Source organism: Doryrhamphus excisus, linkage group LG8 (assembly GCF_037039965.1).
Source record: "Doryrhamphus excisus strain RoL-2023G ecotype Guam linkage group LG8, RoL_Dexc_Guam_v1.1, whole genome shotgun sequence".
Lineage (NCBI taxonomy): Eukaryota > Metazoa > Chordata > Actinopteri > Syngnathiformes > Syngnathidae > Doryrhamphus > Doryrhamphus excisus.
The window spans coordinates 8,753,794-8,774,700 of NC_136364.1; the positions used below are offsets into that span (position 1 = coordinate 8,753,794).

At 44.5% G+C, this 20,907-nt stretch overlaps 1 protein-coding gene across 2 annotated transcripts; it reads right to left on the reverse strand.

Moving 5' to 3' along the window:
• Window positions 1-922: 922 nt before the first annotated feature.
• Window positions 923-20,884, reverse strand: col4a3 (collagen, type IV, alpha 3). Of its 2 annotated transcripts, none has more exons than XM_058079319.2 (52): window positions 20,652-20,884; window positions 18,261-18,320; window positions 17,902-17,991; window positions 17,782-17,826; window positions 17,402-17,446; window positions 17,249-17,311; window positions 17,126-17,179; window positions 17,014-17,040; window positions 16,860-16,934; window positions 16,696-16,758; window positions 16,569-16,604; window positions 16,451-16,498; window positions 16,299-16,373; window positions 16,185-16,229; window positions 16,046-16,108; window positions 14,263-14,307; window positions 14,122-14,175; window positions 13,984-14,025; window positions 13,742-13,823; window positions 13,620-13,655; window positions 13,360-13,524; window positions 13,116-13,208; window positions 12,918-13,013; window positions 12,746-12,816; window positions 12,385-12,573; window positions 12,008-12,176; window positions 11,841-11,933; window positions 11,621-11,725; window positions 11,456-11,550; window positions 11,228-11,378; window positions 10,932-11,045; window positions 10,694-10,861; window positions 10,317-10,406; window positions 10,108-10,242; window positions 9,772-9,870; window positions 9,555-9,644; window positions 9,332-9,471; window positions 8,705-8,831; window positions 8,484-8,564; window positions 8,300-8,401; window positions 8,162-8,209; window positions 7,899-8,084; window positions 7,685-7,815; window positions 7,529-7,601; window positions 7,368-7,439; window positions 7,034-7,159; window positions 6,846-6,944; window positions 6,548-6,760; window positions 4,338-4,515; window positions 4,155-4,269; window positions 3,860-4,032; window positions 923-2,092 (listed from the first exon to the last, which is right to left on the reverse strand). In XM_058079319.2, exons 1-52 carry the CDS (start codon window positions 20,733-20,735, stop codon window positions 2,011-2,013), a joined length of 5,001 nt encoding a protein of 1,666 aa, XP_057935302.2. In that variant the 5' UTR covers window positions 20,736-20,884; the 3' UTR covers window positions 923-2,010. The 2 variants fall into 2 exon arrangements, with proteins under 2 accessions (XP_057935302.2, XP_057935303.2); XM_058079320.2 differs by having other exon boundaries at window positions 18,261-18,317; window positions 20,652-20,883.
• Between the last annotated feature and the right edge of the window lie 23 nt (window positions 20,885-20,907).

Sequence of the window (20,907 nt, forward strand, 5' to 3'; positions counted from 1 at the left end):
GAAAATGTAATAACACAATAATACAAAATAATAAAATAACAGAATTACTCCCAGGGTACGGTGCTCTCATTTTTTAAAAGAGCAGTTACTAGTAATTAGTTACAGTTACTTTCCCAAAAAACAGTTGAATTCGTAACAATATCACTTTTTCATAAATGTAGTTAGCTACCAGGAAAGTAATTATAGTGGTACTTTTGGGAAAAACCTTTAAATATAGTATCTGGCTATATAGTTTGGCTCGCAATCAAATCTTTGTGAACATAGAATATAGATGATAGTCGATGAGAGTATCAATCTGATATTGATACTACCCTAGCATCGATCATTTGGATATTTGGACCGGCCCGGTCACCTCTATTATTTGAAGAGAACTGGAAAAATATCGATCATACTATTTTCAATACTACGATGGAGTACTAGGGCCACGTTCAAAAAAGTCTGCAATTTTGTGAATAAAGTTGTAAATTTAGATTTAAAAAAAAATAATATAACATTAATAAAGGTATACATTTATTTGAACATAATCATACATTTACGAGAAAAAATTCATAATGTACGAGAATACATTTGTAAATTTACCAGAATAAAGTCATACATGCGTAATTTACAAGAATATATTTGTAAATTTATGAGAAAAAAGTTGTAATTTATGAAAATGTATTCTTAAATTTAAAAGAATAAAGTCATTAATTTATGATAATACAATCATGAATTTATAATAGAATCATAACTTCATGAGAATAAACTCATATATTTATGAGAATAAAATGCCTAATTTATGAGAATAAATTGTAAATTCAAGAGAAAAAAATTTGTGAAAATTTATTCTTAAATATACAAAAATAAAGTCATAGATTTACAAGAAAAAACAGCAAATAATAAAAGATAAAGTCATAAATGTATGACAATCAAATCATAAATTTCAGAGAAAAAGTTGTAATTTACTAGAATAAATTCTTAACTTGACTTTATTCTGAGAAAAATTGTGATATTTACAAGAAAAAAATCTTAAAATTACGGGAAGAAAGTCATAAATTTACAACAAAAAAGTCAGAAATTTCTGAGAATAAAGTCATAAGTCGATGAAAATGGATAAAGTCATAACATTAGCAGAATAAAGAGGTAATATTACGTGTCAGAGAGAAAATAGAGCACAGCTCTTCAGGAAGGAAGGAAACTTTCCTCTCGCTTCAGGCGAGCTTTTATTTATAACGTGGCAGCAAAACAGAGCAGTTGAGCACAAACAGATTAGCATATCTAGCTAGCCTTTCTCACGTTGGCCTTCCTTACCGAGCCTCCTACACATGACCAATGCAATACAATAACGATACTACCATAGTATCAATAGTTTCTATATTTGTATCAACCCGCCTACTTGTATTATTAGAAAAGAACTACAAAATATTGCGCTGATACACAGATACTACCCTAGTATCGATATTTGATATCGACCTTCCCAGCTCGATGATTCAAAGAAAAATCACAAATTCATGAGTGTCAACCCGGTCATGTGTAAACCTTTAAGGAAACGAGGACACCATGTGAGGAAAAAAAAAACATTAATTTATTCTTTAATAGACCCTCTCTCTATCCCCCCACCCCCACTTGTTCCGCTCTAATGAAGAAGTCTTTGGCGCAGCTGGTTGCCACAGTAACATATTAACAATCAGCCATCGCTAAGGAGCTGCTGGCATGAGGCATGATGGGACGCTGATGACATCACACTGCGATATTTGCATTTCATTTAGTCCCGACCATCATTAAATGGTTCTGGGAACTGACAACTTGGGGAAAGTGAGGTTGAATGGGAGTTAAGTGACACACACACACACACACACACACACATTTTTATTTCAGCACAGGTAGAACTCAAGGGAGGCAAGTGGGGGCCTTGGTTTAGAAGTGGTCCCCCGCTATGACTAACACTGACACCTCACTCCCGCTGCTGTTAGAACAATGAATAGTCCTGTTGGTACGGCTAAGGGCATCGGTAGTGCCAAGATGAGGCATTCACAGACGCTTGGAACACACTCTGCAGCGGCTGATGAAATCTTCTGGAACGTCTCCAGTTTCCGTGTGAGGCTTCGGTTTGCTGTGGAAAAAAGTGAACGGGATCGGTGAGAGACTTCCCAGGACTGTGGACCGGGATCTTGAAGACAACGTTTCCTCAAAGCTGCAAGCATGCTAACCATTTAGACCTTGGTTTTTGAGAAGCTTGCGAGAAAAATACATATCCAAAATAAACAAGGTTTTCCTCTGCGTCTCAGGGTCTACATCTTAAATACCAAGGTCCTTTGTGTCATCAAATATGTTTGATGACCATTTCATACTTAGACTGAGCAAATGATCTTGGTATTTAAGTAAAGGGAAGACTTACTGTAAATGTAACTCATTCATTCATTCATTCATTCATTTTTTTACCGCTTTTCCTCACAAGGGTTGTGGAGGGTGCTGGAGCCTATCCCAGCTGTCTTCGGGCGAGAGGCGGGGTACACCCTGGACTGGTCGCCATCCAATCACAGGGCACATATAGACAAACAACCATTCACACTCACATTCATACCTTTTGGAGTCGCCAATTAACCTAGCATGTTTTTGGAATGTGGGAGGAAACCGGAGTACCCGCAGAAAACCCACGCATGCACAGGGAGAACATGCAAACTCCACACAGAGATGGCCGAGGGTGGAATTGAACTTGGGTCTCCTAGCTGTGAGGCCTGGGTGCTAACCACTAGACCGCCGTGCAGCCTGTAAATGTAACTATGCTCAATAAAACTGAGAGGAATGATGCTTGTTACGTTGGAAGGGTTCAAATGCTGCTATTTTTTCCACATTAGTGTTTTATGAAATTCTTCAATATATATACTGTATGGTGGTCGCTGAGTGCTGGCTTGTTTTCAGCATTTTCCCACTTAAGTGCTTGTGGTTTTGAAAAACTAGTATGCTTTCAGTTGACGCTCTTCCAGTTACGTGGTTGCCAGCCAGCATACAGTCGCTGTATGATCGGATGGTAAGTAAACCTTGCTCCCAGACACCGTAAAAGTCGTGTTGGTCCGTAGGTTTAAAACCTGGGCTTTTAGCTCATTGGCTAGCATTAACTGGGCAAGACTCTCATACATTTGGGGTGTGGTCACGGGTCTTCTTTTTTCCTTTCCTGATGGCAATGCGTCAATGAAAGGGAAGGGAAAAATGAAGACCAGGTAAACTGCTCAGAAAGTGGACAAATGTCGATCAACAATGTCTGCATGCCTGTTTCATATGGAAGAATATACTTCTATGAAATGGACAGTGATAACTAAAGCAGCAATTTACCAGTCGATCTACGTTCCTACCCTCACCTATGGTTATGAGTTTTGGGTAGTGACCGAAAGGACACGATCGTGGGTACAAGAGGCCGAAATGGTGGCTGGGCTCTCCCTTAAAGATAAGATGACAGGAACTGTCATCCTGGAGAAACTCGGAGTAGAATCTCTGCTCCTCCGCATTAAGAAGAGCCAGATAAGGTGGCTCGTGCATCTGATGAGGATGCCTCCCGGAAGACGACTTGGGGATGTGTTCACCGCACATCAACCCCGGGGAAGACCCAGAACACATTGGAGAGACTGTGTCTCTCAATCGTAATATATCCGAAGGAGCTGGATGAAGTGGCTGGTGAGAGCTTCCTGCTTAGGTTGCTGCATCCGCAACCCGACCTCGGATTAGCGGTAGAAGATGGATAGATGGAACTAAATGATTGATACTTCCTTCTCCCAATACGTCTGTCTCTCCCTCCCTTGCAACGCCCCTTCCGGTATGCAAGACAACCACATGGATAAAAGTAAGGAAGAGTTCTCATTACTACGACGTGTAAAATGTTCACCTGAACATGTCGCTTGGGTTGAGAGCGGCGAGCCAGTAGCTGTACGAGTCCGTGTAGAAGTTACAAGTCCCTCTGCCGTGACACTCGATGAACGGGATCTTGCGAAAATTTTCCAGACAGGATCCGGGTGATGAGAGCGGCTGGCCTGATCCCTCGGCTCCAACGCCCGTTTCCTGACAGTCAATGAGATTGTCAAGATGGAAGTGAAGATATGAGGAAGAGTCGTCATCACCACGGTGACGGTGTTTGTGCTACGAGACTGAATTGAATTCCATTAAAGTGTCCACCAGCTCACCATGACAAAAGAGAAACCGGACCAAAGAGAGTCCCATCCTGACGGACACGACGGGAGCTGACGTGTCTGACTATGGACCGTGATCACGTTGGCTGCAGACTCGCACACCGTGCACCTGATGAACATCAAATGCACGTGGACGTCACACTTGACACACACACTTGCGCTACGACCATTTCTTACCGACTGATGTAATTCTTCAACAGAGGTCCTGAGATGAAGGCCATGGTGCTGAGCCCTGACTGGTGGGTGGAGAGCCAATAGGAGTAGTCGTTGCGTGCGGCGTAACGACAGGTGTTGTCAGTGTTACAGAAGAGGAAGGGCATGGTGGTAAAACGAGGCAGACAACTCCCTAACGCACCTGAGGAGAGCAGAAGTCTCCTGAGTAAAAATGTCACTTTCAAGTGTTAACATGACAGCACGGGCAAATAAGTGAATACGGCAGATGGTCGCAACAGATGGATGCACTCATTTTTCATCATCTAAAAACACCCGACTATGCCTCTCACAGTTAGTGAACACATTTGAAACAAATTACAGGCATACAGTATACAATAGTGTACTATTAGTAGTACTATGTAATACTAATAGTGTATAGATTCCAAGGCGTTCCCACAACAGTTGAGAGACATAGTCTTTCCAACCTGACCCGGGTCTTCCCTGAGGTTACCTTCCGGTCGGACACGCCCTGAACACCTTCCTGGAGGGTGTCTGGAAGGAATATTGACTCATCTGGTTCCTGTCATTGTGGAGGAGCATCGGTTCTACTCAAGTTACGCCCAGATGACAGTGCTTCTCACTTTATTTTCCAGTCGATTTACCGATACTGTTGCAATTATTAGGTTACATTCACCTCCAGGACCCTTCCCTTACCCTTACAAAAAGAAAATATATTGCAGTATATTGGCAAATATAATGCTATGTATTAGGAAATATATTTCCATATATGGGATCTTATGTTTATATTTTCCAATATATTGCAATATATGCATAGATCATATATGTGTATATATTGATACATATACAAAATATCTTGCGATCAAGACCAAAAAAGGACTATATTTTTACATATATAAAATTGCATATAATTTGGGATATATAAACTCACATATTATATATTTGGATTTAATATATTTCAATATATTGAAAGCGGCAATCATTTGTATATTCTGCAATATATTGCCATATATTGAATGAATATATAATATACATATGTACAAAAATATATTATTCCATGTATTTATAATATATAATGTATTGGAAAATATAATGGAAAAATAATATATTATAATATAATACAATATATTTAAAGTAATATATTGATAAATATATTTTCTTTTCGTAAGGGTTCTCTCTTCAATTTCCATTGTTCACTCGCTATACAATCAAATTTTAAGCAATGAATATGCCTTACTCACCTGTTAAACAAATTTAAAGTGTAAAATGTAAAAGTACTCCCCGCTAATGAATGATAATGAAAGATGATCCATGAACACAAGGAGCTAGTGCTTCTGTAGCTAAACAAACTGTGTTCAAGGACCACAAGTGAAAGTGTGAAATATCAATGCTTAACCAAAAACTTTATCAGTGAGGTACAAAGACATAAACATGTAGAGAATTTGATGATTTCTAACAGTTGTACATTTATGCTGTATGTAATATTTCCGACTTCAGACGAAGATGTGAAATAACTGCTTTTTTTTTCTTTCATTCATTCATTCATTTTCTACCGCTTATTCTCACAAGGGTCGCGGCGGGTGCTGGAGCCTATGCCAGCTGTCTTTGTGCGAGAGGCGGGGTACACCCCGGACTGGCGGTCAGCCAATCACAGGGCGCATATAGACAAACAACCATTCACACTCACATTCATACCTATGGACAATTTGGAGTCGCTAATTAACCTAGCATGTTTTTGGAATGTGGGAGGAAACCGGAGTACCCGGAGAAAACCCACGCATGCACGGGGAGAACATGCAAACTCCACACAGAGATGGCAGAGGGTGGAATTTAACTCGGGTCTCTTAGCTGTGAGGCCTGCGTGCTAACCACTTGACCGCCGTGCAGCCTGCTTTTTTTGTTTTTTGACCAAAAATCCACAGATTTGCAGACTATGAATGGTTACAAAATTAGCAGTCACACATCACTTCTCAAGTCACTTTCCTGTTGGAAAATGTTGAGTGAATTGACTTGTGAAAGAGTACCATCTGCTGGATTCATAGCTGCAGCACTCGTTTTCCCTTGCAGATAGCGCCATCAAACCACTTTTTATTTGCGCTACTATCTATTTTGAAGCTCTTTGTGCGTTAGCAGGTTTCTTCACAACAAATATTATAAAAGAAGAGGTTGGAACAGCGAAAGGTGAACTCAGACCAAATGGGAATGGCAAAGTGTACCCAGGTCTTGTCCATGAGCTCGGTTGTTCCCGTTGATGAAGAGCAGGGAGAATCCGCTATAAACCTTGCTGGATCCTGCAGGGCATTCTGGGACGAAAACGTCCTGACTGTGTCGGGTGAACAAGAAGCCGTCCTTCTCTGATACATCCTCGCATGGACCCGGTGGACCACGGGGACCTTTTGCACCCATGAGACCTTGAGTACCCATGACACCTGCCAACCAGTGAGGATTTTTACTACATGGTTCTGTTCTGGACATCAACCTCTAAATGTTCAGTGCAAAATAGAGTTTTGTTACCTTTTATTCCAGGGACTCCTCTGTCACCAGTGTCCCCTTTCAGCCCTGGAAAACCAGGCCAGCCCCTCCGCCCAGCCCCACCTCGACTACCTTTAGGACCTATAGTTCCCAGAACAGATCACTGCTTTCATTCTCATCTTTGAATCATCATGAATTTGCTTTTCAAAAAAATTGCTGAAAAGATTCACCTGTACTACCAAGTCTCCCTCGAGTTCCTGGGCTCCCTTGTTCTCCTGACAGTCCCTCTTCTCCGGGCAAACCTTGTTCTCCTGGTAAAACCACAACCTCCCTGGACACGTCCTGTCCTCTCTGTCCTGCAGGGGTAGCATACTGCATTCTAGTCAGTAGTACTACCAACTGCATGGACTAACACATATATTTTTAAAATAAACATATCTGTACTGTCCTCAGTTTATGTCCTGAGTTTAACTGAAACAAATCTCTAGCAGATGTCACCAGCCAAATGTTGGCTATGGGAAGAACGGCAAACAGATGTCAGTATACATATGCTATTCTTGATACCTCTTTTCCCAGGAGGTCCAGGAGGTCCGTGAGAACCTTTGATGCCCTGTGGACCATCCTCGCCCTTCATACCTGAAATTGACACATCAAACGTTCAGCTCACAGTTAATGTTCCAAACTAAGCCGGCAGAGAAAAAAAAACAAGAAATTGGTGATCCTACCAACAGGTCCTGTAACACCAGTTTCTCCCATCAGGCCTTTGAGTCCCTGTGCTCCTTGCAGTCCGTCTTCACCCTGAAAAAAAGGTCCGAAAACATTATATTTGTTACTGGAGAGCTTTTGGTCTCAAGTTTGGACTGCATGTTTAACCAACTGACCGGTCTGCCTCGCTGGCCAGGATCACCAAGGCAACCAGGGAGTCCTGGGTTACCGGTTGCCCCTTTAGTTCCCTTCTCTCCCTTAAGTCCTGGACCTGGAGGACCAGGAGGACCTCGACAACCCGGCGGACCTACAACCAAAGTGGTAAATTTTGCAGTAGAAGATCACAAAAAAACGAATCATCTGGAGCCAGGAACCTTTATAGCTTATCACCTGTGGGCCCTCGTTCTCCGTTCAGTCCTTTTCCTCCTTTGTCTCCTTCAATGCAAAGTCCCTGCCTGCCACGAAGACCGGGAGGTCCAGGGGGGCCAGGAGGACCAGAACAACCTGGATTTCCTTCGGGACCAGATGGCCCTGGAGGACCACAGGTACCAGGAGTTCCCTTTTCTCCAGCACAACCTGTGTATATATATATATATTTTTTTTTTACATCCAAGTGAATAAAATAGTAATCACAATCAGAAGTGACAACTCACCCGGTGGACCTTTTGTCCCCTCTGCCCCTCTGGCTCCAAATCCAGTTGCTGAACCAAAACAAAACAAACTTGGATCAGGTGAGAGAAAGAAAAAAACATGTGGTTCTACCAGGCCTGATTTAAGTTACAGTATTTCACCTCCCATGGCTCCTTTTTCTCCAGGAGGTCCTGGTATACCATCCTGCCCCTGGTTTCCTCTGGACCCAGCTGAACCAGGTTCACCAGGAGCCCCCTTGTTACCTGATGTGGAGACACAATTGTTCTGTGATGGGTTTGTGTTGACTTTTTCATGAATGGCGACTCCATGCTAAAACCAAGGTACCTGTTAGACCACTAGGTCCTCGAGGTCCACTGACACCTGGAGGCCCATCACAACCTTTCTCACCAGGAGAGCCCGGTGAACCTGAGAGAGTCAGATATTATTATGTGAAGACTTTTGCCTCTTATGTAATAAGGAGGTTGACAAGCAGATGGACTTCCCATCGCGTGTTTTTGTCTCAAAAACTCACCAACTATTTTAAGATTAAGGAATTAAAAACAGACCTCTGCATCCAGGAGGTCCAGTGTTTCCTCTAGGGCCACAGCGACCACATTCTCCCGGAGGACCAACATCTCCTCTGTCTCCTGGGTTCCCCTTTGTACCTGGAAGACCTGGACAACCTGGCTGTCCCTGGAAGAAGAGAGCAGAGGTTTGAGAATGGAGATTGTGTAGACATGTTCCTGGGATAGTGACCATCATGGTCTGGTTGGCAAAAAGAACTACAAATTTAAGACCTGGACAAAGTAGCATAAATGCTTATATACATACGTTTCATTGACAGGATGAGTATGTGTTATATATCTACAAACTCATGAATTATTTGTTCCAGGCAGTAGATTCTGGACTCTTAACTATTCAGGAACTCATCGCACCCATGCCATCCTCTAACAGACTAGCTTCCATTGGTTTCTCAGGTCTCCCCTGTATCAGGTCTTAGCTTTCTGTCCGTATTCATTGTGGCCCACTCAGAACATTGGCATCACAACATTCCGCGATCACACCTGGTCTTCTGGAAGGGTCTGTTCTTGGTTCTCGCTTCTTCATCATTTACATCTTCCAAGTTTGTTAATTTTTCTTTGAACAAGATTCTTGTTTACAAAAATATAGCTGAGCAATACTTTGTGTCCTACCTTCTCTCCAGTCTGTCCTTTAGGTCCTGGTCCGGGTAAGCTAGGCTCCCCTTTCACACCTTTTAGTCCTTCCAGTCCTCGATTTCCGTCAAGCCCAGGTCTTCCACTAGGCCCTGCAGAACCTTTTTCACCTTTGCAACCTGCACCCAAAATTAGGGTGTTCCTATCAGGGTAAACATTGATTATATTTGTCATGAATATAAAATACAATCAATTTATTCACCTGGCTTTCCAAGATCACCTCGGTTACCGGGGAGACCACAAGGGCCAGGAGGCCCTGTCTCTCCATCTGTACCTGGTTCTCCAGGAAGTCCTAAGAGTCAAACATATTTGATAGCTGGTTCAGATTGCATTGAATGAAGTTTGGTCTGTGTACTGAGTCGGTTGGTTGAAATGCTCATGCTGAAAGAATGACACAAACAATGGAAGAAGAACAACACCTTGAGGTCCAGCTCTTCCAGGTGTACCGTTGGTGCCATCAAGACCCGGAGATCCCTGTGTGCCCTGTTGGCCTTTAGCGCCAGTAACACCAAGAACTCCTAAGGATGACCCCAAGCAAAGAAACTGGTGAGCGGTGTTGACTTTGGGACTTTCAGTTCTGGTCACCTCACCAATTGACCACTTGAATACCAGGGATGTTTTTCTTCCACCTTTTCTTTACTTACTATGTAAGTAAAATGTTCTAGAATTGGTTCATTAGCCATGGCATGTTGTTGACAGTTCAAACAGTCAATACTGGGCAATCAAATGAAGAACAGAAACATTCCATCACATACCAGACTCTCCAGGTTCTCCGGGGTCCCCATGCATCTCTACAGTGGTCTCTTGCCCTTTGGGTCCTGTCTCCCCTCGGTTTCCCTGAGGTCCTTGTGGCCCCCGGGGGCCTGTGGCACCGTCCATACCCATCTGACCTGAGAGAAAGACACACAATCGATGAGTGATTTAGAGAACGACAATCCAACTTTTTGTGGTGACGCTAGCCGACCTTTTGGCCCTGGACTCCCAGCCTCTCCTGGTTGTCCTTTGACTCCTGGACTACCAAGGACTCCTGGAGGACCCATGTCTCCCCTGATACCTGACACACACAAGCATTGTTCATTTTGTTCATGTTCTGGTAAAAGAAGCATTTGTTTGGCTTGAAATAAGATATGAAAATAAATGCCATTTTGATTTTATCAAATAATCTCTCACAAGAAAAAACCTTGGTGACCTCTAATATAGCCAGTAGTACATTTCAATATTGACACTGCATCTATATGATCGGTATTGATATCAGTATCGGCCCATTTCACTCATGGATTATCGGGATCGGTATCGGCAGAATAAAATCCTGATTGGAACATCCCTAACATGAACCCGTACCTGGGCTTCCCGGCTGACCGGTGTTCCCGTTCTGCCCCTTTAAACCCATGCTTCCCGGTGGACCTGGAGTTCCATCAAATCCAGGGACACCAAATGCTCCTTGAGGTCCAAGGGCTCCCATTCCTAGCATCCCAGGATCACCTTGCCGACCTTTTTGACCTCTGCCTCCTGTAGAACAAGAGCCTTCTTAGACTGCTGAAAGATTTGCTTCCTAGACAAAACCTTCATGGGTTTGTACCTGTGAAGCCTATGACTCCCATCTGACCCTGCTTTCCTGTAGATCCAGGTGGTCCTGGAAAGCAAGGGCCAACAAGACCAAGCGGTCCAGGAATACCATTCAGACCACTACAACCTGAAACAAAGTGTCAGATGGAAGGTTAGTGTTTGTAAACCCCTTTGTGAATGCAACATTTATATTTGCATTCTTAATTAGAAGAAGGCTTTATTACACACATTAGACATTTTTACACAAATAAAACCAACTAGACTGAGGGAAAGACTAATCATACACATATCATCACATATTAAATCTACCTTTCGGCCCTGGCATTCCATCTTGCCCTGCAGCTCCTGGAACTCCAACAATTCCTTGAGGACCTTCAGACCCTGGGGCTCCAACAGAGCCATCTTCTCCTTGTGGCCCTAATTGGCCAAGCTGGCCCGGAAAACCAAAACCAGCATCCCCCTGTTCCAAGGAGATGCTAGATCAGTGATAAAAGTTGTGAAACATACTTCTTTACGTCGAGTATTAGCTCATGTCACCTTAGCGCCAGGTCTTCCTGGGGGCCCTGATGGACCAGAACGCCCCTTGCTTCCATAACTTGCCACACCTGGAGCTCCTGCAAGGCCCTTGAATCCTGAAACCACAAAAAAATCCAGTTGGTCACAAGAACGTCAATAATTAACCTGTGTTGTTCTTAACCTTACCTTTGACCCCTGGGAAGCCCGGAGGACCCTGGACAGTAAATCCTTTTTCTCCTTTTTCTCCCTTCAGACCTACCAGTCCTAGATTCCCAGGGGGTCCCATCACACCTGAGTTGATCAGAAAAAGTCACCAAAAATGTGAGATTATATCTTGAAAATGCATGAGGAGTTCTCACTGAAGGTACCAAGGAAAACCTGACATGGGTTTTTGGCACTGTCTCACCTTCTGGTCCTAGATTCCCAGATGCACCCTTTACCCCTTTCTGGCCAGGATCTCCCAGACTGGTTTTGATTTCACCGGGAGAACCTTTTTCACCTACAACAGAGATAGAGTTGTGATTTTCTGAAGGGATCCAACGTGTCACGGGTCACAGCAATGCCCAGTCCTACCTGGTATACCGGGATCTCCTCGCTGGCCCAAAACTCCCACATTGCCCCGTGGCCCTGGAGGTCCTGGAGCCCCAATACCTAGAAGTCCTGGTGGTCCCATTTGCCCGATCGGGCCCCTAGGGCCGGTTTCTCCATCAGGGCCTCTCTCACCTTTTGGTCCTTGAGGTCCCTACAAACAATTCCTCTCTTGGTGGATGCATCATTGAACTGTGCAACAATTTGGGGCTCTTGACCAAGACACCAAAACCCTCATAGCTTGAGCTGAGATATCGATCCTTGCCGTCCACCACGTTCACTTTCCATGTTCAATTCCAGAACTTGCTGGCTTACAGTGTGATGAATAAGCACACCCTGTTGTCTTCTAGCCTGATACTCACAAGGTTTCCCTTCTGTCCCTGAATGCCTTTGGGTCCTGGCATTCCAGGCCGTCCATCTGCACCTTCACGACCCGGGGGTCCAGTGTTTCCTTGGTCCCCAATATCACCCTTCTGCCCAACCCTCCTCACAATGCCAGGTTCACCCACTGGACCAGGAGATCCTGGCAGTCCTGGGACACCAAAGAGGCCCTGCAGAACAAGATACAGAGAGATGCTGATGCAGAATCCAGAAAAATGTGTGTTCCACAGTCTGGGGAACCAACTTCCTGTGATCCAACAAACTCAACAAGATCTCATGGCTCTTATTTTGTTATTTCAGTGCAATGAGTTTACAGTTTCTGGAGCATTGATGTGAGCTCACCTGCAGACCAGGTGTCCCAGCAATACCTTTCACTCCTTTGTGACCTTTGGGTCCAGGAGTACCAAGTGCACCTGGTCAAAGAACGAGAGAAGAGGATTTACCATCTTCAGTGTTAAGAAGCTTTTTTCATGCAAATGAAGACGTCAGTGTGCAAACGAATATTGTTTTTTACCTCTCTGTCCATCTGTGCCCGGTTCCCCTGGTTCGCCTGGAGGTCCGGGGGCCCCCACCACAATAGGACACACAAAACATACCTCCCCCTTCTCACCTGTAAATCAATTAATGAAATCAGAAAAAAGAAGATCACGGCATTTACAGTAATTGCAGTAAACATATGTTTGCATTACTTGGGTGTCACACTTTGTCTCACCTTCCGGGCCTTCAGGTCCTCTGGTCCCAGTAGGACCCATCAGGCCTTTAACACCTTTGGCACCTGGAAGCCCAGTATCTCCTTGCAGGAATTCTGACAGGACAAATGAGATAATCATCTTGAAGTTGGACAAGACGTCTTTGAAAGATGCTAGGCTAGCTGCATCATAGATAGCTAGCATGATAGCTAGGTATTTCAACCACAGCGAATATTGCAAATGAAAAGTTGTGAACATGAACATCACCTGGTATTCCTGGTTCTCCTGATTCTCCTTCAGATCCAGTAGCTCCTGGGATCCCAGGCTGGCCTGGACGCCCAATAATGACAGGCCCAGGCTCCCCTGGTTCACCTTTTGGTCCTGTGAAGCCCGGTGGCCCCTTCGGGCCCGGCTGACCCGTTGGCGCCTCCCCTTGAGAGAAATGGTTAATGGATGAGTCAAGACAGAACAAGAATCCTTGTGGTCAATCATCCTCTGATTGATCCTTAGGAGAAGCTGTGTGATACCTCGCTCGCCCTGCAGTCCAGGAAACCCGACAAGTCCTGAAGGAGTTGCAGAAGAAGCCCAGTGATGATCAGACATGTCAACTGAGATCCAAGTATGAACATACTAATGATGATGATGGTACCTGGCTCCCCGAGAGCTCCTGGTGGTCCAGGGGGCCCAGGAACCCCAGGCTGACCTTTCAGGAGCCTGTGCTTCCAAAATATCTGGTGTAATAAAGCAGCAACATGTTTATAACACGGTTAAACACACTTGGAATCGTCCAGAAATTGACCCTAACACCTAAAATATTCTGTCTTCAAAGGTCACTTTACAACTTTCAACGCTGGCTAACGTTTTTCAATGACCATCAAGTTGACATCTTACCTCGCCTGGAAGACCTGGAGGACCAAAGTCGCCTTTCTCGCCCTGAACACAACAAAATGCAAGCATTATTAATGACTTAATTTCAGTCTTAGTTGCAGAACATCACTTCACAAAAAACACTGAGTCAAAACTACGCACAGTTGCACCATCGATGCCTGGAGGGCCCAGATACCCATTAGCCCCTGGTTCTCCCTGAATATGTGACAAAACAAATGTTTTGTTATTGAGTCAATGAGTCGCTTGCTTATACTGCATTTTAGCTCGCATAACATTCCTCACCGGCTGTCCAAGTTCTCCGAGGACCCCGTCCTTTCCCGGTTTTCCCTGCAAAGTACAACATTAGAACCTCATTTTAACGTACAACAGCATCAACAAACCAATTCCCGAGGGGCTCACCGACGCACAACACTCTACAACATCGCACATACACCTTCTGACAGCGTGATATTGCTCAACGAGTACCGTTACTTGTGACAGTACGACATCGCTCAGTGTTAAAGTCACTTGTGACAATACAATACGGCTCAACTTCAGCGTAACTAACAACAGTACATTAGCACATTAGGTTATGACAGTATGACATCATTCAACGCTACAAGAAAGTATAACAGTACGATATCGCTCAACGTAACATAACCTCTAACAGTACGGTATGTCGCCCGATACAATATTACTCAATCTTACCACAACGCATGACAAGACAATATAATTTAACGTTTCAATAAGTTGTGACGGTACAATATCGGCCAATTTAATTGCATTCAGACAGTATGATACCGCTATCGTTCAATGTTACCATAACTGTGACGCTAATCACTGAATGTAACTGTGATAGTATGACATTGTTTATATTGCAATAACGTGTGACAGGTTGATATCATGCAGGTGTGACAGTACAATATCGATTGTGTATGTAATTGTACGACATCGATTAACAATGTAATAACATTACGATAGTGCTCAATGTTATTCTGACAACATGATATCGCTCAATATTACATTAGTCATGTGAGCCAGTACGATATCGCTCAATGTTACAATAAAGTGTGAAAGTACAATAGAGCTCAACATTACAATATGTTGTGACAGTACGATATCAGTCAATGTAATTGTGACCAAAGTACTCTATCACTCAACGCACTGACGTGTGACGGTACGGTATCACTCAATGTTATTGTGACAGCATGATATCGCTCAAAGTTACAATAAAGTGAGGCAGTGCGATATCGCTGTGACACTATGTGACACTATCATATGATATGACTATGATATGATACTGATGCTCAGTATTACAGTAATGTAAAGACTGGGTGATATCGTTCACGGTTACAATACTGTATGATAGTATGATATCGCTCAACCTTATGATAAGTTGTGACAGTATGATTCATTTATTCATTCATTTTCTACCGCTTATCCTCCTCCACGAGGGTTGCTGGGAGTGCTGGAGCCTATCCCAGCTGTCGTCGGGCGAGAGGCGGGGTACACCCTGGACTGGTTGCCAGGCAATCACAGGGCACATATAGACAAACAACCATTCACACTCACATTCATACCTATGGACAATTTGGAGTCGCCAATTAACCTAGCATGTTTTTGGAATGTGGGAGGAAACCGGAGTACCCAGAGAAAACCCACGCATGCACGGGGAGAACATGCAAACTCCACACAGAGATGTCCGAGGGTGGGATTGTTGTGAGGTCTGCGCGCTAACCACTCGACCATGACAGTATGATATCACTCAGAATTACAATAATGCGAGACTGGGCGATATCGCTCATTGTTACAATACTATATGATAGCATGGTATCGCTCCACCAGATGATAAGTTGTGACAGTATGATATTACTCAGCGTTACAGTAATGTGAGACTGGGTGATATCTTTCACTGTTACAATACTGTATGATAGTATGATATCGCTCAACCGTATGCCAAATTAAGACAGTATGCTCTCGCTCCAGCACGCCCACAACCCTCATGAGGATACGCAGAAGAAAATTAATGAATGTACATATTGTGCTATGACCTTGTGTTGACCCCAGATTAAACAATCATCCTTACCAATGAACCAGGGTCACCTCGCTCACCCTTGTCTCCCTTAACGGACGTTTTTCCAGGCAGACCCTGGAGAAAAAAAAAATCACTCACCATTTAGACAGGAAGTAGAAGAGAAAACTACATCAAAAAGGCGTAAACATACAGGAGGTCCCCGACAACCTTTCTCTCCGACGTTGCCTGGTTCTCCCTGAAACCACAAAAGCAGGTGAGATGGAGAGAGGTGGATGAAGGAATGGACGGACAGATGGAGACAAACCTTCAGTTCTTTGGGTCCCTCTGCGTACAATTTGATTCCTTTCTGTCCAGGAATGCCCGGTGGTCCGCGATCACCCTTAAAGACAAATATGGATAAGATACTGCGTGTCTTCCAAGCAGAAACCTGTTGCAGTGTGAACCTTTTGAACCCACCTTCTGACCTTGGGGACCTGGGATCACTGGACTGGGGCCCTCTTGACCCTGGAACCGAAACACGATGACATGACAATGAAGCAATCACACACTGACCTTAGGATGACCTTAGCCTGACCTTTTCTCCTGGTAGCCCTGCAAGGCCTGGACTTCCCTGCACAGGCAAGACAGGATTTGCTGTCACATGATTGGACAATGAGACCCAACAAATAAAGTTTTCAAATAAATTGCAATTTCAATCTCACAGGAAGTCCAGCAGGTCCTGGAGGTCCCGGAAAACCTGGTGCACCTGGATCTCCGCCCAACCCCTGCCACACAAACTGTACGTCAGACTGTGCTGGAACAGGAAGTCACAGTAGACTTTTCCAAAACAAAACCACTTCCTGTCATTTTCTTGCTATGCACTGACCATCAATCCATCCGGTCCTTGGCGCCCTGGCGCCCCTTTAATGTCGGGAGAAGATGGAACGGTGACAGAGTCTCCCTGAAAGAAACCAAAGACTCCCAACAGTGGAACAGAAACTAAAATGGTGCAAGTTTCTTCTCTGGCTTTGGCCTCTAACCTTTTCTCCTCGCAGTCCAGTCTGGCCCTGAAACACATCAGAGGGGTTAGCTCCCACAGTTAGATACTAACTGGCACCTTGGCATCGATCAATAAGAAGCGCAGAAACTCACTCGTGGGCCAACCGGTCCTGGACGTCCAGGAAAGCCAGGGAAGCCATCTTCACCCTGGATGAAGACACGTCATTAGCAAGCACTCTTTCATTCACACGGTCCCTCTTTCTGTAACTTAGCTACCTGGGTCCCGTTGCATCCTGGGAGACCTGCTTGTCCCGTCGACCCTTCACGACCAGGAAGTCCCTGAGCAACAACCAATCAGAAAGTGTGCTTGTGTGTATGTGGGATTTGTGGATTGTGTATGTGGAAGTGGCTCGTTAAAGCGGTCGTTACCGGCAGGCCCGAGGGTCCTGGAAAACCTGGAGGTCCTGGAAGACCCTAGACACACACACACACACACAGTATATTAAAAGGCAAAAGTGAAAAACTGCGCAGGTCGGTGATATCTTCATCAGTGTGAGTGTAGCGCCTTCTGGTGGCTCAAAGAGGAAGTGCACATTAAATCAGGTAATCCAGTATTCCATATTTTTAGTGAAATTTACTCAGATAAATAAACTTTTTTGTTTTACACAAGTTTAAGGACACATGAACAAACTGGCCAACAATCTAACCAACAATTTTGTGGGATAAACATGATTGAAAGTTGTGTTACTTCAGCCTGTAACATACTGTAACCATGGCAACATCATCATCATCTTCCTCCTCACTCCTACCCGAGAGCCTTTCAGTCCAAAACTTCCTGCGAAGCCCCGTTGACCCTGTGAGAGCATGGCGACATTATTATTATTATACTTATTCCTCTTATCTTTGGAGACAAAAACACACACACTGACCTTCTCTCCTTCAGGTCCTTGGCTTCCCTCGTTGCCAGGGTAACCAATCACTCCAGGCAGTCCATTGAATCCCGGGTAACCCGGCTCCCCCTGCAGAGTGTCAGGTGATTATATAGAGGTCACATCAGTGTCAGGTTCTAATGAGGGTGCTTGCAGTGACAGCAGTTCTCCACTGGGAGCAGCAGAGAGTCCACAGTATAGGAAGTGTTGGCTCGGAAGTAGGACATGTCACAAATGGAACTGCTGGTGGGAGACCTCAAAGCTTTCCGGGGGAAAGTAACTATGGCTGACGGTCTTGTATGAGAGCGCTTTACAAGAACTCGTGAAGAACATTTAGAACATCAACATGTACGACTCACCTTTTGACCTTTTACCCCATCACAGTGGCACAAGGACTTCCTGCTGCAGTGACATGCCTGCTGAGAAAAAACAAAGGTCAACACGAAACAAAGCTTAAAAGGAGTTAAAAAAACGCCTCGTTTGAGAACACAAGTCAACAAGTCAGCAGATGTTTTTCTGCTTTTATCTGAGGCAGACATTTTCAAGTCCACAAAACCCAAACATCTTTGTGTGTGTGTGTGTGTGTGTGTGTGTGTGTGTGTGTGTGTGTGAGACAAGTGGTCGTCTTCTCACACACACACACACACACCAGCTGATGGCGTCTTATCTTCATTCCCATCTCGTATCTCTCGATGCCGCCATCCTACCATCAGGTCGTCATGCTAGCACACGTTTTGTCCTCATTTCATGTAATTCTTTGACGACCTTTGACACCCGAAACCTCGATGAGCACTCACAAGGTGAATTTGAAGACCTGGATGACAACATGGACTGTGGTGGAAACCTGCACAAGACCATGGGTTGTGCCGCAGACCTGGACTATGCCATGAAAAATGTTGTAGACCTGGACTTCAACATGGACTGCGTTGTCAACCTGGACTAGATCATGGCATTGTTATAAAACTGGACTAGATTTGACTGAATTGTAAACCTAGACTATGTGGTAAACCTGGACGATAACCAGGGACCGTGACTTGGACTACAACATGGACTGTGTTGTCAACCTGGACTAGACCATGGCCTTGTTATAAAACTGGACTAGATTTGACTGAATTGTAAACCTAGACTATGTTGTAAACCTGGACGATAACCAGGGACCGTGACTTGGACTACAACATGGACTGTGTTGTCAACCTGGACTAGACCATGGCGGTGTTATAAAACTGGACTAGATTTGACTGAATTGTAAACCTAGACTATGTTGCAAACCTGGACGATAATCAGGGACCGTGACTTGGACTACAACATGGACTGTGTTGTCAACCTGGACTGTATTGTAGACCTGTACTCGAACATTGACTGTGTCATTGACTTGAACTAGAACAAGAACTGTGTCATAAAACTGCACTGTGTTGTAGACCTGCAGTAGAAAATAGATTGCATTGTAGATCTGGACTAAAACCTGTCATGAACCTGAATTGTGTTGTAGACCTGTACTAGACCATGGACTGTGTTGTTGACTTGGACTAGACTGTGGGCTGTGTTGGAAACCTGGATTGGTTTTCAGATCTGTACTAGAACATGGGCTGTGTTGGAAATTTGAAGTAGACCATGGACTATGTTCTAGAGCTGGACTGGACTGTGCTCCAGAGGTTAGACGGGCCTCTGCCTCGTTTGCTTTTTTTTTTTTTTTTAAACAAAACATTTTCTCCCCTTCCCCCCGACCTGTAGTAGATCTTATCCTATCGGACCACCGCCGTGGTCCGTCTTGTACGATCCGTAGGCCTTTAGCTGCACTTCAATGCGCGAGCTCCTGTGTGTTGGTCTTTTAACGTGTCAAGCGCCTGGAATGGGCTCAGGCCAACATATGCAACACTATGTATCCTCCTCCGTACGCTACAGTCCCCGTCTCCTTGTAGACTTCCACCTGCGTACCCGACGTTCAAACCACAATATTCCTTCATCTGGAAACCTGGATTGGTTTTCAGATCTGTACTAGAACATGGGCTGTGTTGGAAATTTGAAGTAGACCATGGACTATGTTCTAGAGCTGGACTGGACTGTGCTCCAGTCCAGCTCTACCGGTGCTGCAGACCGGTAGTAAAACAGAGACTGAGACAAGAACATGGACTGTGGACTAAATCATGGACTGTGTTGTAGACCTGGACAAGTACATAGGCTGTCGACCTGGACTAGAACATAAACGGTGGGGTAAACCTGGACAACAAGGGTTGTGGACTAGACCATAGATTATGTTGTAGACCTGGACTAGAATATGGACTGTGTCATCAATCTGGATTTGAATACGGACTGTGTCATCAATCTGGACTAGAATATGGACTGTGTCATAGACCTGGACTGGAACATGGATTGTGTCATAGACCTGGACTAGAACATGGACTGTTGACAAAATGAAAGTGTTTTGATCTTTCCCACATGATCTTGACAGCCCAGTTGGCACTTTTTCAACACACATGTACCCATGCACGTACACACACAAACTCACTGGCACACACACACACACACTTACAGACAAGCATCTATACTCCACAGACGCACGCGCGTAGAAACACACACACACACACACATAAATGTATTAGAGCAAAAGAAAACGTGAACAAAACATGAATTCAGGAAAAATATGATTTTCAAATTGAAAGTCATTCAGCGACGCCCGACCTTCCAGAATAAAAGTTACACAAAAGAAAGTTAATTGAAAAGTTAATTGAACTCGATGTGCGTTTGCTCACCGTCTCGGCGTCTCCCGGAGCAACCCGGAGGAGGAGCACCAGCAGCGGGAGGATGGGTGCCCCCGGGCCCCCCAATAGAACCATGAAAATGGCCTTCAGCCCCAATCTAGTCCAGATTGAGCTCTACCCGGTTCGGTTCGGTTCGGGTCCTCTCCTCCACCCGGCTCAGTTCGGCTTCTGACGGGTCACCAACCTGCTGCTGAGGGTGTCTGTTCTCGGCGTCAATAACCATCATTCGATCCTGTATTTCCGGTTT

Bases quoted from the DNA above. Each gene is read 5' to 3' on its own strand.
- col4a3 (XM_058079319.2), bottom strand. From the start codon at position 20,735: ATGGTTCTATTGGGGGGCCCGGGGGCACCCATCCTCCCGCTGCTGGTG. The intron at 14,026-14,121 runs GTGCGTAGTTTT...TGTTGTGTTCAG, and splicing joins CAGGCATCGATGGTGCAACT to GGCGAGAAAGGCGACTTTGG. The intron at 9,472-9,554 runs GTGAATAAATTG...TTTTGGGTGCAG, and splicing joins AGGTGATCTTGGAAAGCCAG to GTTGCAAAGGTGAAAAAGGT.